The sequence below is a fragment of the Gopherus evgoodei genome, chromosome 22 (genome assembly GCF_007399415.2).
Source record: "Gopherus evgoodei ecotype Sinaloan lineage chromosome 22, rGopEvg1_v1.p, whole genome shotgun sequence".
Lineage (NCBI taxonomy): Eukaryota > Metazoa > Chordata > Testudines > Testudinidae > Gopherus > Gopherus evgoodei.
This window is the reverse complement of record NC_044343.1, coordinates 5,362,340-5,377,051: the sequence shown is the minus strand read 5'-3', so window position 1 is coordinate 5,377,051 and position 14,712 is coordinate 5,362,340. Positions and strand designations below refer to the sequence as shown.

General features: G+C 51.1%; 1 protein-coding gene across 1 annotated transcript in view; it reads right to left on the bottom strand.

Annotated features, from left to right (window-relative positions):
- R3HDM4 (R3H domain containing 4) overlaps positions 1–11,752 on the bottom strand; it is a 31,493-nt gene extending 19,741 nt beyond the window's left edge. The window contains exon 1 of the mRNA XM_030540778.1: positions 11,646–11,752. Coding sequence (XP_030396638.1) covers positions 11,646–11,704 — 59 coding nt within the window. The 5' untranslated portion in view covers positions 11,705–11,752. The remainder of the gene's footprint in view (positions 1–11,645) is intronic.
- Between the last annotated feature and the right edge of the window lie 2,960 nt (positions 11,753–14,712).

Below are 14,712 nucleotides of genomic sequence, written 5' to 3'. Positions count from 1 at the left end.
CAGGGCAGCCTTGACTATCGGCTCAGCTGTGTATGGGGAACCCAGGGCCAGAATAGCAGAGGGCCTGCAGGTCAGGACAGGGCCAGCAAGAGAGCTGTGAATGGGGAACCCAGGGCTGGGGTAGAGGTCAGGACTGAGATGCATCAGCAGAGCTAAGCAGGGGAGAGGGGGCGGGCACGGCAGAGGAAAGCCCGGATAACACCTATTCTCCTCAGGCTTTGTGCCAGCCAATGACAAATTCACTCAATGTTACAATCATGCAAACCCATCGCTAGCTGACTAGTTAAGCTAGAGCCTTGAAAGTCATTAAACAGAGGGGCAGAGTCCACAGGAAAATACATCGGGTGGGGGAGTCTGAAGACTAGTGTAAAAAAACTCCCATAACAACCACCTCCATTCTTCAGGCTTCGAAGCCCAACTTGATTAGATTGCTTCAGTGGCCATGTAGTAACAATAAGATTTGATGCTTAATTAACTCTGCCAACACGCAAGTAAATAGACAGCCTCCTTCTCAGCAGAACGAAGACAAATTCCATCTGGCAGTCCAGATTCTCAGACACCCACAGACTCTGTTATTAGAACCGGACCTAGCAATGCAATGAGTGCACCCAGATGCCGGGTAAGAAAACATGCCCATATGGGGGTTTAGTCCTGGCCAGGCAAAGCTCCACAACCAGCCAGTGGAGTGATCCCCAGAGGGACGTGTTTTGTTCTGTTACACGAGGGCAAATCTAGAGGAATTCAACTGGGATCTCTTATGCAAGCATAAAAGGAGACTTGGGCTTGGTGATTTCTCAATATTCTTTGGCGCGATACATGAGCGCCAATGCACTGAGACGGCTCCCTCCAGTAAGGGGTCACCGCGTCAAACCCTGACACGGCTTCTTCTTGTAACATTCCAGGAGGCATCACTCATAGCCGCTGACCCTTTGCACGTAGGCAAGGATCTCACAGCACTTTAGAAAAGGTAAGTACTATGGTCTCCATTTGATAGATTAAAAAAACAGCCACAAAGGGCACTTTAGGCCTGTTCTACAAGTTTTGCACTGGTATAACTATTTTGGTTGGGGTGTCATTTTTCACCAAAACAGTTATACCTGGACAACAGCCCTAGTTGGCGTATCATGACACCTTGTACCAGTATGTTATTCCTGTCAGGGAAAGGGAATAAACTATGCTGGTATAAGATACCTTTATACTGGTATAACTGTGTCCACACCAAGGCTGTGCTGTTTGAACTATATCACTGTAATTAAAGCAGTAGTCCTTGTCTAAACACTCAAGTTGTAAGTGATTTGTCCAAGATCACAAGGCAGAGTTAGGAACAGAACCCAAGTTCTCAGATTCTCTTCCCCGATCTAAAATGATACAGTAGAACCTCAGAGTTATGAACATCCCAGGAATGGAGGTGGTTAGTAACTCTGAAATGTTCATAACGCTGAGCAAAACATCATGGTTGTTCTTTCAAAAGGTTACAACTGAACATTGACTTAATACGGCTTTGAAACTTTATTCTGTAGAAGAAAAATGCTGCTTTTAACCATCTTAACTTAAATGAAACAAGCACAGAAACAGTTTCCTTACCGTGTCAATTTTTTTTTTAAACTTTCCCCTTTTTAGTAGTTTACATTTAACACTGTACTGTACTGTATTTGCTTTTTTGTGTCTCTGCTGCTGCCTGACTGCATACTTCTGCTTCCAAATGAGGCGTGTGGTTGACTGGTAAATTTGTAACTCTGGTGTTTGTAACTCTGAGGTTCTGTTGGTGGTAACCTTACCTTGATCCCTACAGAAAAGTCATGAGAGAAAGCATGCACAGCTGGAAACTCATTTAGCGATAAAGCTACAAGCTGAATACTTTGCCTGCAGAGCAACCTGACATTAGCGTCTACAAGGCCGAGCAGGCAGACAGAACTACTTGACCTTCGAAGTGAATACAACTGATACACGAATGAGATATTCGCTTGCTACTGCTCTGTAATGCAGAGCAAAATTATTCCACCAAATCTACCTGGGCTGTTTGCCAACAATCAGCTAAAGAAAAAGACCATAAGCTGCTCTGGTCCATTTTCAAGGCCAGGGTTTTATATTAAGCACAGACATGGCCTAGCTCTGAAGTCGTTATTTTTTGTCCAAGATCCCAGAGGGAACAACAAAATAATGATCATAATAAGCAAATAAGATTTCTGGGTCCGTTCTAAAGCATCTGGCAGTCCAGATTTGTCCCACAGTCCATCTATTGACTACCCCTTGACTAGCTGAACAGCCTGGTAAATATTAAACCCAAGCATGAATTTCAGAGGAGTTCACTGAAGATCTAAGTTGACTGTTTTTTCTTTAAGAGCACAAAATTTTCATCTGATTTTTTTTAAACCTGCAACTGTTACAATTAACACCCAAGATCAACATAATGTAATGTTTCCTTATTCCCCCCCCCTCCCCCAATATCTTTGTGCATTCGGCAGCACGCTGTGTGCATTCGGCAGCAAGCTGCGTGCAATCAGTTTCACTGTTTGTTTCCCCTTTTGTTTGTATGGATTGCCACATAGCAACAGGAGACAAACATTAAAAAAACCAAAACCTGCAGCTGTAAAAAAAATTGGCAGAAGGATGGGGGGAGGGGCAGATCTAGCATCTGAAACTTTTTTTGTAAAGTGTTTGAAACTAACTACATTTCAGTTGTCTCTTTAAATAGAGGCCAGTTTGCAAGCTTAGGGTAACAGGGGACCACCCGTACCCCCCCAACCCCACAATGCTGCTTCCTCCACTTACAACACCCAGATTTGTGTCATCAGAGGTCCTGCTCTTCTTTGCAAGCACACCTGGTCACAAGGGGAGCAGCACAGCATCAGACAGGCGAGTCACAATGTTATGGTGCTTGGAGCCAAAGTTTATGATCACTTTAAATCTATCTCCTAGGCCTGAAGTACTGCAGATCAGAGACCGTCTCTCCCCCATGTCCCTCCAAGGCAGCCAGAGGTCATCTTTTTACCCATCCTCATCCGGGCCAGGCCAAGGGCAGGAACCCCCTTGGCTCTAGGGCTCCCTTCCTGCAATAGAGCCAGGGGAGTCCAGCTGAAGCTGCCTTTGAGGCCTATTCACCCCATCTCTGAACCAGTGGATACAGCACTGGACTGGGAGTCAGGAGACCTGGGTTTTACACCTGGGCTCTGCCATTGGCCTGTTGCAGGAGTCATATCAGATATGTGCCTCAGTTTTTCCACCTGTAAAATAGTGATAATGATGGTGATCTTCCTGCGTAAGGCACTTTGAGATCTAGTGATGTAAAGCAATGCATAAGAAACAGGGATTATTATTCTATTCCTGGCTCTGCCACTGACTCACTATGTAACCTTGGGCAAGCCACCATCCTGGTCCCCGCCCCCTCCCACCCTTTGCCTGTCTTGTCTATTTAGACTGTGAAAATCCTGCACCCATTGAAGTCAACAGGAGCTTTGCTATGGACGTCAATGGATGCAGGATTCCATCCTAAACTCTTTGGGCAGTGACGGTCTCTCACTATGTACAGCGCCGAGCACGGCTGATAGGGCCCTGACCTTGTTTGGGTGCTACTGTACTCCAACTAACCCAGCTTTGACCCACTGAGATCTCTCCTTACCAATCCCTTTCTGGGATTAATTTTTCTGCCCAGTTTAAGCTGTACGCTGGGGCCTCTGGCTAATGATTTCACTTTGTTCACATTATTTATAACCTCCCAGGTACAGCAGAACCTCAGAGTTACAAACACCCAGTGTTACGAACTGACTGGTCAACCACACACCTCATTTGGAACCGGAAGTATGGAATCAGGCAGCAGAAGAGACCAAAAAAAAACAAATACAACACAGTGTTAAACGTAAACTACGAAAAAAAAGGGAAAGTTTTAAAAAAATAAAATAAAGACTTGACAAGTTAAGGAAACCGTTTCTGTTTTTCATTTAAATTAAGAAGGTTAAAAGCAGGGGTTCTCAACCCTTTTCATCCTGAGGCCTCTCTCAATATGCTATAAAAACTCCAGTGCCCAGCAGGGCTGGAGGGGGGAGAAATTCGGGGCTCCAGGCCAGGGACCCTTGGGCATAAGTGTAGTTTGACTTCTATTTTGGGGGACGGGGGGCAAAGGCTGGCAGGGCTCAGGCCAGCTCCGAACCACAGGGTCCAGGGAAGGAGTGCCACCCCCGCCCCGTGACTCACCTCAGCAGGTGGCATCCACCTGTCAGGGGCTGTAGGCTGGTGGCTGCTCCTCGAGGGCTCTGCCAGCCCCGGAGCCAGGCCTGGGTAGCTCTGACCGACTGCGTGAGCAGTCAAAGGGGGTTGGGAGCTGAGGAGCAGCCGCAACCCCTGGCACCAGCAGCAGATGGGGGAATGCCAGGGCTGCCCACTCCATGGCACCACCAACCAGAGGAGCAGCTGCCCACACTGCCTGGCTCCAGCTTCCCGCCTAGGATCTGGCCCAAGGGAGGGGCCTGAAGGAGAGGAGGAGGCGGGAGGATGGAGCTGCCCCCAGGACTGCCCCCCTCTGGGTAAGGCACTGCAGTTTGGGGGGAGCAACACCCTCATGACCCCTCAATTCTGCCCATGGGCTCAGGGCTTCTAGTCCTGCTGCTTTCAGCTTTGGCAGGGGAGGCTCAGGGTTTCAGCCCCACGCTGCCCCCGGCTTCAGTGGGAGGAGGGGGGGAAAGAGAGGGGAGCTCTGGGTTTTCAGCTCCAGGCTGCTCCTGACTTCAGGGGAGGGAGGGAGAGAGGAGGGGAAGGAAAGCTTGGGGTTCCAGCCCCGTGCTGCCCCCAGCTTCAGCCCCACGGGAGGAGCTGGGGATGGAGTTTCAGCCACACGTTGCTCCCAGTTTCAGCCCCGCGGCTGGGAGAGGTGGGGAGGGGGCAGGGTTTCAGCGGTGGGGCCTTGCAGCCCCTCGGCTCACGGATCCCCAGGGGCCAAGCCTTGCAGTTCAGAACCGCTGGTTAAAAGCAGCATTTTTCTTCCACATAGTACAGTTTCAAAGCCCTGGTAAGTCAGCGTTGAGCTGTAATCTTTTGAAAGAACCAGAACGTTTTGTTGAGTTACAAACAACCTCCATTCTTGAGGTGTTCGTAACTCCGAGGTCTTACTGTACTTTGAGATGGGGATTTGATGAGTAAATCACAGCCCAACTGTGCACAGGTTGTAAAGAGCAATTTACAATTCATGACTCAACTTTAAGGTTTAAACCTGCTCCAGCCAGACTGAGAATCCAAACACAAGCAGCATTGTGCTAGTGTATGAGACCACGTCAGAGACTCCCAGCGACTGTCAGCGCAGGCTAAGTTTGGTGTAAAGAGTAAACGGCATAAATGACAACCAAACCCCCCCCCAAAACAAATTAAGTTTCTAATAATCCCAGATGTTCTTCAAAAAGAATGCAAGAAATTGTAAAGGAGGTTTCATACTGAGAACGTCCTGTCTGACTCCTGAAGTCGGACTACACAGAAGGAAGAAACACCTCTGGGTCCTTCAATCAAAGCAACTGCTGTCTGGATCATGCTAATTCCATAGTGCATGAGGAAGAGTGGCCTCACATTTTAAGGCATCGGATTGGGATTCAGGAGATCTAGGCTAAAGGCCTGGCTCTGCCACCGATTTCCTGTGTAGTCCTGGGCAAGGCACTTAGTCTCTCTGTGCCTCAATTTCCCCATCTGTAAAAGAGGGATCAGAATCCTTCATGTTTCCTGTTTAGATTGTAAATTCCCTGGGACATGGGCTGTCTCTCACTATGTGTCTGGATGCACCAAGCTACTGTAACTAACACTGGCTAAGACTGCCACAAACGGGTGGGTTTGACCAGTCACATTTCCCAGCGACCGGCATATCATTCCCTGGGGAAGACCAAGCAAGGGGAACACTGGGAACCTTCCACAGAAGTCACTTCTATTGTGGAGGTCTGGTACTTTAGCTCTAAGTCATGCTTAGCGGCAGCTTGAGGTCAATAACACAGGTGGATGGTTTAACGCTCCACATGGACTTATTTATAAAGAGGAAAATGCCCCTCAGCTGTAGCTTCAGGAATATTGCCTGGGTCCACTGAATACCCTAATTCTGCCAGTCTGGAGCCCCATTACACATCCCCCCTCGTGAAAAGTGCATTACATGAACAGGGGCATTGGCACAGCTCCCCTCACCATCTGGAAGATGGGAGGGCTGTGCTGGCAGGTTACCAATTGCAAATGGCACACAGGGATGGGAGGAAGGCAAGGTTTTTAATTTGCCTCCATGTCCTGATTTTCTCTTAAGTGGGGTCAAACCAGGGAGAGAACTTCTATTGTAAAATCTCTCACCCCTTCCAACTGGGGCAGGGATGATCTTGCAAAACAGGCAGGAAACTGGGGTGACAATGAACAGAAGGAGATGGAGAACCTTGCGCAGTGCTGGAGCTACAGAAGAGAAGGAGAACCTGCACAAATGTCTCCAATATAATCATGGCTTAAAAAAAAATAAATCATCCCACATATAGCTTAACTGGCTCATCATAAAGTTGATGTGCATGGAACCAACAGGTTTCATTCAAGTGTCTCAAAATCGGTAGGCGTGGAGTTAGTACCAGAATACCAAAACTTGCTTCAGTAGCCCAGCGGCCTATTGCTCTGAGATTTGTTTGACTTAAAGAGGATTATGCAGAAGAGCAAAAATCCAAGGCAATGCAGGTTCTGAAATACTCAATTTTAATGGCACCTTAAGGCAGTCCCAGCTCATCATAGCAGGGCAAATAAAAAAAATAAAGAGGACATTTCCCTCTGGCCTCGGCTGGAAAAAAGTTTTTAGAAATAAACAAGCAAGTTTCACCACAGAGGGCGTGTTCCAAGACTTTGGTGTCAAGTTTAATTTGGCTTGTGCTAGCAGGTTACCTCTTGCCGTCCTGCCTGATATCCTGGCAAAAAGGCCTTTCATCCTACTCTGAGACTACTTCCATGCAAGGAGAGCACTTTTGCACTGTCACTGATTAACCCTGTTCCTTAGAAGAAGATTTGTGTGTAAAATCTACCCCGAGGTTGTTCTGCTGGAAGTTATGGTTTTCCAGTTCACCTTGTCTGTTAGGAATCAACACTTTCTTCTGACCACTGCTTCCGTACTGGCACTTGGAAGGGTTTAATGTACCTGAAAGCATTCGCTCCAATCTGCCAATTCAGCTCTCGTCCGAGTCTTTCCCACACAACTTTAGTGGCAGATTTCAAGAAGCAGCAGAGCTGGGGTGAATGCTTTATCCCACTGGAAGGATGCTATTCCGGCCTGAGAATGCACAGCACAACTTGCTAGCTCCAGCTGTTCTTAAGCTCAGAGCTACTATGAAGACAATGTCGCTTAGACAGGGACCTGGACTAGGACTCAGGAGGCAGAGGTTCAAGGCACAGGTCTGCCACTGGTTTGCCAGCTGACCTTAGGCAAGTCATTTCACCTGTGCCTTAGTTCACACACACCCCCCATCAAATGGCAACAATTACCTGCTTTTGACAGGGATGACTGGAAAGCAAGATACATGAACTAGGTGTTAGCAGCAGCTACCGAACAGTTCAAGCAGGAAAAAATCCACACCAGAAGGTGACTGGCATGTCTTTCGCAGGTCCCGTCAGAGCAACAGACAACTGGTTTAATACTACCTGGGAATCTCTGATCTTCGTCTTCCCTGCCAGATTTAAATGGTAACACATTCATTTTCAGCCTCGGAGACTCACAAGGCACGGTGACCTTACAATCACGCAGGCCCCTCGGTAACAGGCCCCGGTCCAGGAGCGAATAGCCAGTCCAAGACCGGCTTAATTTTCAACCCGTGACATTCATAGCAAGTTGCCCAGACACTCCTACAGGCAGAGCAGGCTCAGCATCATGCCAAGGCCTGTTCACAATCTCTTAGAAAGAAGGCAACATTTTTCTGGCAGCAGCATGAAACCAAAATTGCTTCTTCCTAGTGTTCAACCACCACCACTTGCTTGGCCAGCTCCTTCCAAACCTTTTCTCCACTTACACAACCAGTGGCTTAGAAAGGGGACTAGCTCTTGTTACCACTCTCCTCCACGCATCAGCTTCCCCCAGAGACACTATATGCCGCTGTTCCTTCAGCATCACAGCATGGACAGTGCTGCTGCTAGAGAGCGTAAAATCTCATCCGTCACTGCTTGATACTCTACGAGTGAATGCGTTCTCATTTCTCACCCTTTCGCCAACCCCCCGCCCGGGTTTGGATTAAAAATGGGGGTGGGGAGCAGAGCACTCAGAACACTTGCGCAACCCTGAAGTCACTGCTAGTTCTCTAGCAACAAACAGCGCAAACTTCTAGCCATTTAAAAGTTTTTGAGCCAGTGCTAAAGCAAGCCGCAAACCTCACAATGACACACACCTGACAGATTTCCTCACTGCTGCTCAAAACCAGTTCCTTAATGGTCCCCCCCAGGTTTAGAGGCAATCAAAGGAATCAACAGATTTCATTACAGGAGAGCTGTAAACAAACAGTTTCTGGCCTTTACTACTTTATGAATAGGATATGCTGGGAATGGTCCCGGATGTTAGAAACTGGCTTTGTAGAATTGAGCCTCATGCATTAGTCCCAAGGAAGATCACTGATCATGCTAAGACAACAGGCCTGAGAGCAGGGTTTCCCTATCCGGTATGGACAGCATCCTCTTTCTAGAAAGCTGTCCTCTACAGACTGTAACCCCCGAGTACAGCATGGCTTCCAGACAGATACCTGGTTAGGAACTCTAGGGCCCTGCTGGTAACCAGGGTTTTACCTATTTTAGTTAGCACCTGCTAACTGTGGCTGATCCCCGTAGCCACCATGGCAAGGGCCATAGGGACGGTCCAGTCTTGGGACCATTTCTGACAAAAGCATCCAACATGAAATGGGTCATTTCAGCAGATGACAGTGGCAGACTCAATTTCCCCAACATGCCCATGTAGGCAGGTCTGAGCCCCAGACACCCTACACGAAGAACAAGGAGAATATGCCCCTCGAGGATTTCTGTTCGCACCCACCTTTACAAAGAAAAAAAGTTTAGGTAATCAACCAAAACCAGGTGCTTGTCAAGGTCTTCCTCTTTCATGATTTCTACACAGACTTCTATCAGCCCTTCTGCCTTATTCTTAAGTGCTATGGCTACCCAGCTGTTAGGGCAGAGCACAGGGACTCTGTGTGACTCCCTCCAGGGCCAACTCGCCCTCTCTCTATGCCCCAGCTTCGCTCACATGACGATGATGCTAACTTAACTCCATAAAGTATTTGGTGACCTTGGATGAAAGGTGCTATAATTGCAGAGTGTAAACAATAATTAATTATCTGAGTAATAACCCTGTGCCCCTTATTCACCCAATGCTTCCAGCCTGCAGCTCACGAAGAATAGAAAACAAAAGGTTTCATGGTACAAAATGTGTTACCATTTTCTGACGTTCACCTGACTCAGCTGGTTTCAGCCTTTTCCATACTTGTGATCTCCCTTTACAACAGGAGCTTTCTGGAACCTTCCCCGCAATCTAGCCCCGACAAATCACGGGGTAGTTACAACACCCAAAGTCCATTTCCGACTCTCGGGTTGAAACCCCAGGATCTAACACCAGCTCTGGTGGACAGCCAGAGGTCTGATTCTCCTTCGCCTTAGACGCCGGAGAGGAAGGATCGTTTAGTAATTAAAGCACTAAACTCTGGAACTCAGGAGACCTGCGTTCAATTCCCAGCTCTGACACACCTCAGGCAAGTCACTTGGTTGGTATGAGCCTCAGTTTCCCCTCTAACATGGAGATGAGGCTCATTCTCTACTGCATAGGGGTGTTGCTAGGGTAAATACATTAAGTCTTCGATACTATGGGAATGGGGGCCAGAGAAATATGTATCCACATCCGAGTGCCACAACTATATTGACCTCACCCCCTAGCGCAGACGCCGCTAGGTCATAGCTGTAGTCCTATAACCCCTATAGTGCATACAAGCCCTAAACTAGCCAGACTGTGGTGTCATTTACACCCTTTCCAAATGAGCATGTGATGCAACCATTCTGGTTGGGGACAAAACACCCACCCAGGACAGGTGCATTAGATGCAAAGCAGGGAAGAACTGGGCTGGGGAATCCCCCAGGCAAGAGGCCTCAAGGTTGTCTGTATGAGATGGTTGCACTGGTTTTATTCCTGGTGTTTCTTGAAACCAATGTAGTTAAACCAGTGCAAAAGGCTGTGTGAACACTTATCCCAGTTTAAGCCAGGCAGCTTGTTTCAGTTTAGCTTAAAATCAACTGAACTGAACAACAACAACAAAAGCTTCTCCACAGGAATTTGCTTCAAATTAACTTCAACTGGAGCAACTTCTGCATTTAAACAAGGCCTTATACCGTACTTTCAGGGATTTGGAGGTTCAAAGAGCCCAACCCAGAGTAAGGTGAAAGGTATTTGCATTCCCTGGGCTGCTGATCAGAAGGGAGGAGGAAACAGAGTGATGACCTTTTATGTGTCACCAAGGCAGAAGGGTGTGGGGGTGGGGGAGGTGGCAGCCTTAGCACCTGTGCCAGGTGAAGCAGATGCCCTAGACTCGTATGGGACCAAGGTCTCATTCTAGGGGGAAATGAAGCAGAGGAAACTTTAGGCTGTTCCAGTCTCTAGATCCGAGCACCTTTCAACTGTGCATTAAGCAAGATGACTGACATCCGCCAGAGGCTCGAAAATATGCAGCCTCGACTCAGTCCCCACTGGGTGCAGGCTTGGGCCACACGGGGGGGGGGGGGGGGGCGGCTTGCAGACTTGAGACCAGAAGATTGGAGCCATTCAGGTTTAACCCCTCACTCCCTGAAGGGAAAAACAAGGGAGAATAACCCTCTAGTAGTTACCTGACTGGAGGTGGGGGCAGTTCCTCTTTTTTTATCTGCCCCCCCTTGGGTAAGGGGTGGGGTAATATGGTACCAGAGAAAGATGGAAGAACACTAATTTATCAGCACTAGGGCGAGTGAGGCCCCCAACCTCAAAGAGGGTGGATCTGACCATGTGTGGGGACTGCGCCCCGCCCTGGGACTGGGGGCAGAGAGAAAGGATCTCTCTTACGTGGGAGGGAAACAACCCCCAGAACCCCCACCCTGAAAGGGGGGGATAATCTCCCTAGTGTAGACAGGGACACCCCAGAAAAAAGAAATCTCCCCTGTGTGGAGAAGGAATCCCCTGGGCTGCTCCCACTCTCCCAGGGGGGAGGCTCGGGATCTCCCCGGGGGGCAGAGAACCCCCACTCTGGCTGCTCCCAAGAAAGGGAAGAGTCCTCTTGTGTAGGGGACTCCTGGCGAAGGGGGATCCCCTCTATATGGATGGGGAACCCCTAGCTGACCCCGTCGGCAGGGTGCCACCTAGGGACAGATGGGTGGGGATGGACGGGGGAACCCCTGGGCTGGCCCCCCCTGGGCAGGGGCCCCCCAGGGATGGACGGGGGAACCCCTGGGCAGCCCCCAGGGGCAGACGGGGAAACCCCCGGGCTGCTCCCCCTGCCAGTGGCCCCCCGGGGCGGACGGGGGAACCCCCGGGCTGCCCCCCCAGGGGCGGACGGGGGAACCCCCATGCTGGCCCCTCCGGGGCGGACGGGGGAACCCCCAGGCTGGCCCCCCCTCGCCAGGGGCCCCCCAGGGGCGGACGGGGAACCCCGGGGATCCCCCCCACTCACAGGTAGGGCTCCTCCAGGGTCTGCCCGCCCGCGGCCTCCCGGCCCGTCAGCACCACCATGGCGGGGCCGGCCGAGGCAGGCGGCCGGGCGGCTCCGCTCCGGATAAAGGGGCCGCGGTGCCAGGCCTGGTCCCGGTCCCGGTCCCTCCCCGCCTCGGCGGAAGCAGTGTCAGGCACGGGGCGGGCCCGGGGGTTAACCCCTGCGGGGCCGGGCCGGGAGAGAGGCGCCGCTCGGGGGGGGCACTAGAGAAAGAGGGGCAGGAAGGGACGGGGGGCAGCAGGGGATGGGGGCAGCAGGGCATTGGGCAATAGAGATGGGGCAGGAAGGGATGGGGGCAGCAGGGGCTGGGGAGCAGGACATTGGGCAATAGAGATGGGGCAGGATGGGATGGGGGGCAGGAAGGGATGGGGGCAGCAGGGGCTGGGGGCAGCAGGACATTGGGCAATAGAGACGGGGCAGGATGGGATGTGGGGCAGCAGGGGATGGGGAGCAGGAAGGGATGGGGGCAGCAGGGGCTGGGGGCAGCAGGACATTGGGCAATAGAGATGGGGCAGGATGGGATGGGGGCAGGAAGGGATGGGGCAGCAGGGGATGGGGGCAGCAGGGCATTGGGCAATAGAGATGGGGCAGGATGGGATGGGGGCAGGAAGGGATGGGGCAGCAGGGGATGGGGCAATAGAGACGGGGGCAGCAGGGCCTGGGAGCGCAGCAGAGGATGGGGGGCAGGATGGCAGGGGGGAGTGTAGCATGGAAAAGTGGCGCAGCTTGTGGGCAGAATGGGATGGAAATGCAGCAGACCTGGGGCAGGAAGACATGGGGATGGGCTGGAGCAGGGAATGGGGGCACGGTATTAGATGGGGGTGCAGGATGGGATGCGGGTGCAGAACGCTGCAGAGGATGGCATAGGGGTGCAGCATGGCCTGGGGAGTTCAGGAGGGTGGGTGCCGCAGGGGATGAGGCTGAAGCAGGGAGCTCCACAGAGCGCGGGGGTGTGCAGCATAGTTTTGGTGCAGCAAAGTTTTGGGCAATACAGGGAAGGCTGCAGGGTGGCACGGAGCGCAGCAAAGGCTTGTGGCATAGCCCATTTCTTACATGCATGCACACGCATTCATACAGGTGAGGCCCTGCCTCTCACTCTGCGCAGAACTGGCATTGCCACTCACCACCCTCCCTGGCATGTACCTCCACACCCTGTTTTTTTGACCAAAGTGGGCATTTGTCCCGTTTGCTTTTGCCCAGGGCAGCTGGGTCAGGGCTTAAAGAAGGGACTGTCCTGGCCAAAATGGGACATATGGTCACCCTAGCCAAAACAGGGACTTAGACAATGGTGACAGTGGGTTGGTGGAATGTATGAAAGAATCGCAGGGCTGGAAGAGACCTCAGGAGGTCACCTAGTCCAACTCCCTGCTTAAAGGGGGACTAATCCCCAGACAGATTTTTGCCCTAGATCCCTAAATGGCCCCTTAAGGATTGAACGCACCACTCTGGATTTAGGAGGGGAAATATTCAAACCACTGAGCTATCCCTCCCCCAAGTGACAGCTGCTCCAGAAATGGAGGGTCCTCTGTTGCGGGGAGGCAAATCATTAGTGTCCTTTGTGCCCTGTGGCTCCAGGGCTGCTCTTGGAACCCCAAGTCAGGAGCCAACACACTGTGGAGACAGTGCCCTTCCGTGCTCCGCTGGAAGATCATTTGGAAACACCAGCTGGACCATGTTATGCTGGAGAGGCCTCTCGCCTTCAGTTTGCTTGTGGGTTTCAACATATAAAGCCCTCTATGGCTCGAGTCCTGGCTTAGACAGTTTGGGACCTCAGAGTCTACCTCTCCCTCTTTATGCTCCATCTCAACAGTTGAGAGCAGCTGGCAAACTCTTGCTAACAGTCCCCAGGTCTGAATTCTGGAAGGGGCGCGGGGCGTTCTAGGCCATGTGTCTACACTGGGAGTGCTTTCCCTGTATATTATACCAGCAAAACACTCTTGGGTGTGACACAGCTATATTGGCAAAGCTCTCCTTTTGCCAGCTTGCCTTAATCTACAATCAGGGGTTCTCAAACGTTTGTACTGGGGATCCCTTTCCCATAGCAAGCCTCTGAGTGCGACCCCCACCAATAAATTAAAAACACTTTTATATATTTAACACCATTATAAATGCCGGAGGCAAAGCAGGGTTTGGGATGGAGGCTAACAGCTCACGACCCCCATGTAATAATCTCATGACCCCCAAGGGGTCCCGACCTCCAGTTTGAGAACCCCTGATCTGCATGTACCCCTGAGCAATACATGCTATTCCATTAAAAGCACTGCTTTACCAGTTTAACTGCATCTACACTAGAGGTCTGCGCCAGTCCAGGGCAGGCAGTCTGCTAGCTATGCTGGACAAAATATAGTGTGGACATGGCCTATGAGGGCGGGCAGCCTCTTCCCTGGAAGTTGTTCCCCCGGGGATCTGACAGAATCTGAGTGTGTGGACTTTAAGGGCACATCTCTCTATCCTCTTTTGTGCCTGAGAGACTGGTTTGGATGGGTTGTGCTTTGACATCCTTGAAGGGAAAGTGCTAGGATGGGACGTGTGCTCTTATTAAATCCAGAGGAGGGTTCTAAGCTCACCCACTGCCCAGGCCATCTGGAGCAGAGTTTGCAATGACAGCCGTGTGCAGCACAGCTGTGCCAAGCAGGGCTGTTATGTGTGTGATGCCGCTTTCCGCAGCTTCACCTTGGTTTCATTCGTTTTTCAGTGAGATGGGCCCACCTTGTCCCCATCAAGGTAGGCAATTCTAAACCCCAGCAGGAGACCCACGGCCCCCATTCGTCAGAAGCATTCCCATCATCCATCCCACAGGACCCCGAGGGGTGGAACAGGTTTCCCATGAGGCAGCTTGCCCCCATGGCACCCCAGGGATCTCTAGGTCACTGGGTTCCCCTAAACTATCATACGTCAGCACACACCTGGGCTTCCCTTCCCTAGAGGAACGTCTAGGCTGGTTGTCAGGCATTGGCTGAGGTGACACCACTGCACACGGAAGCAAGATGATGGGTCCTTGAGGCACGAATTTGAGGGCATCTGGGTT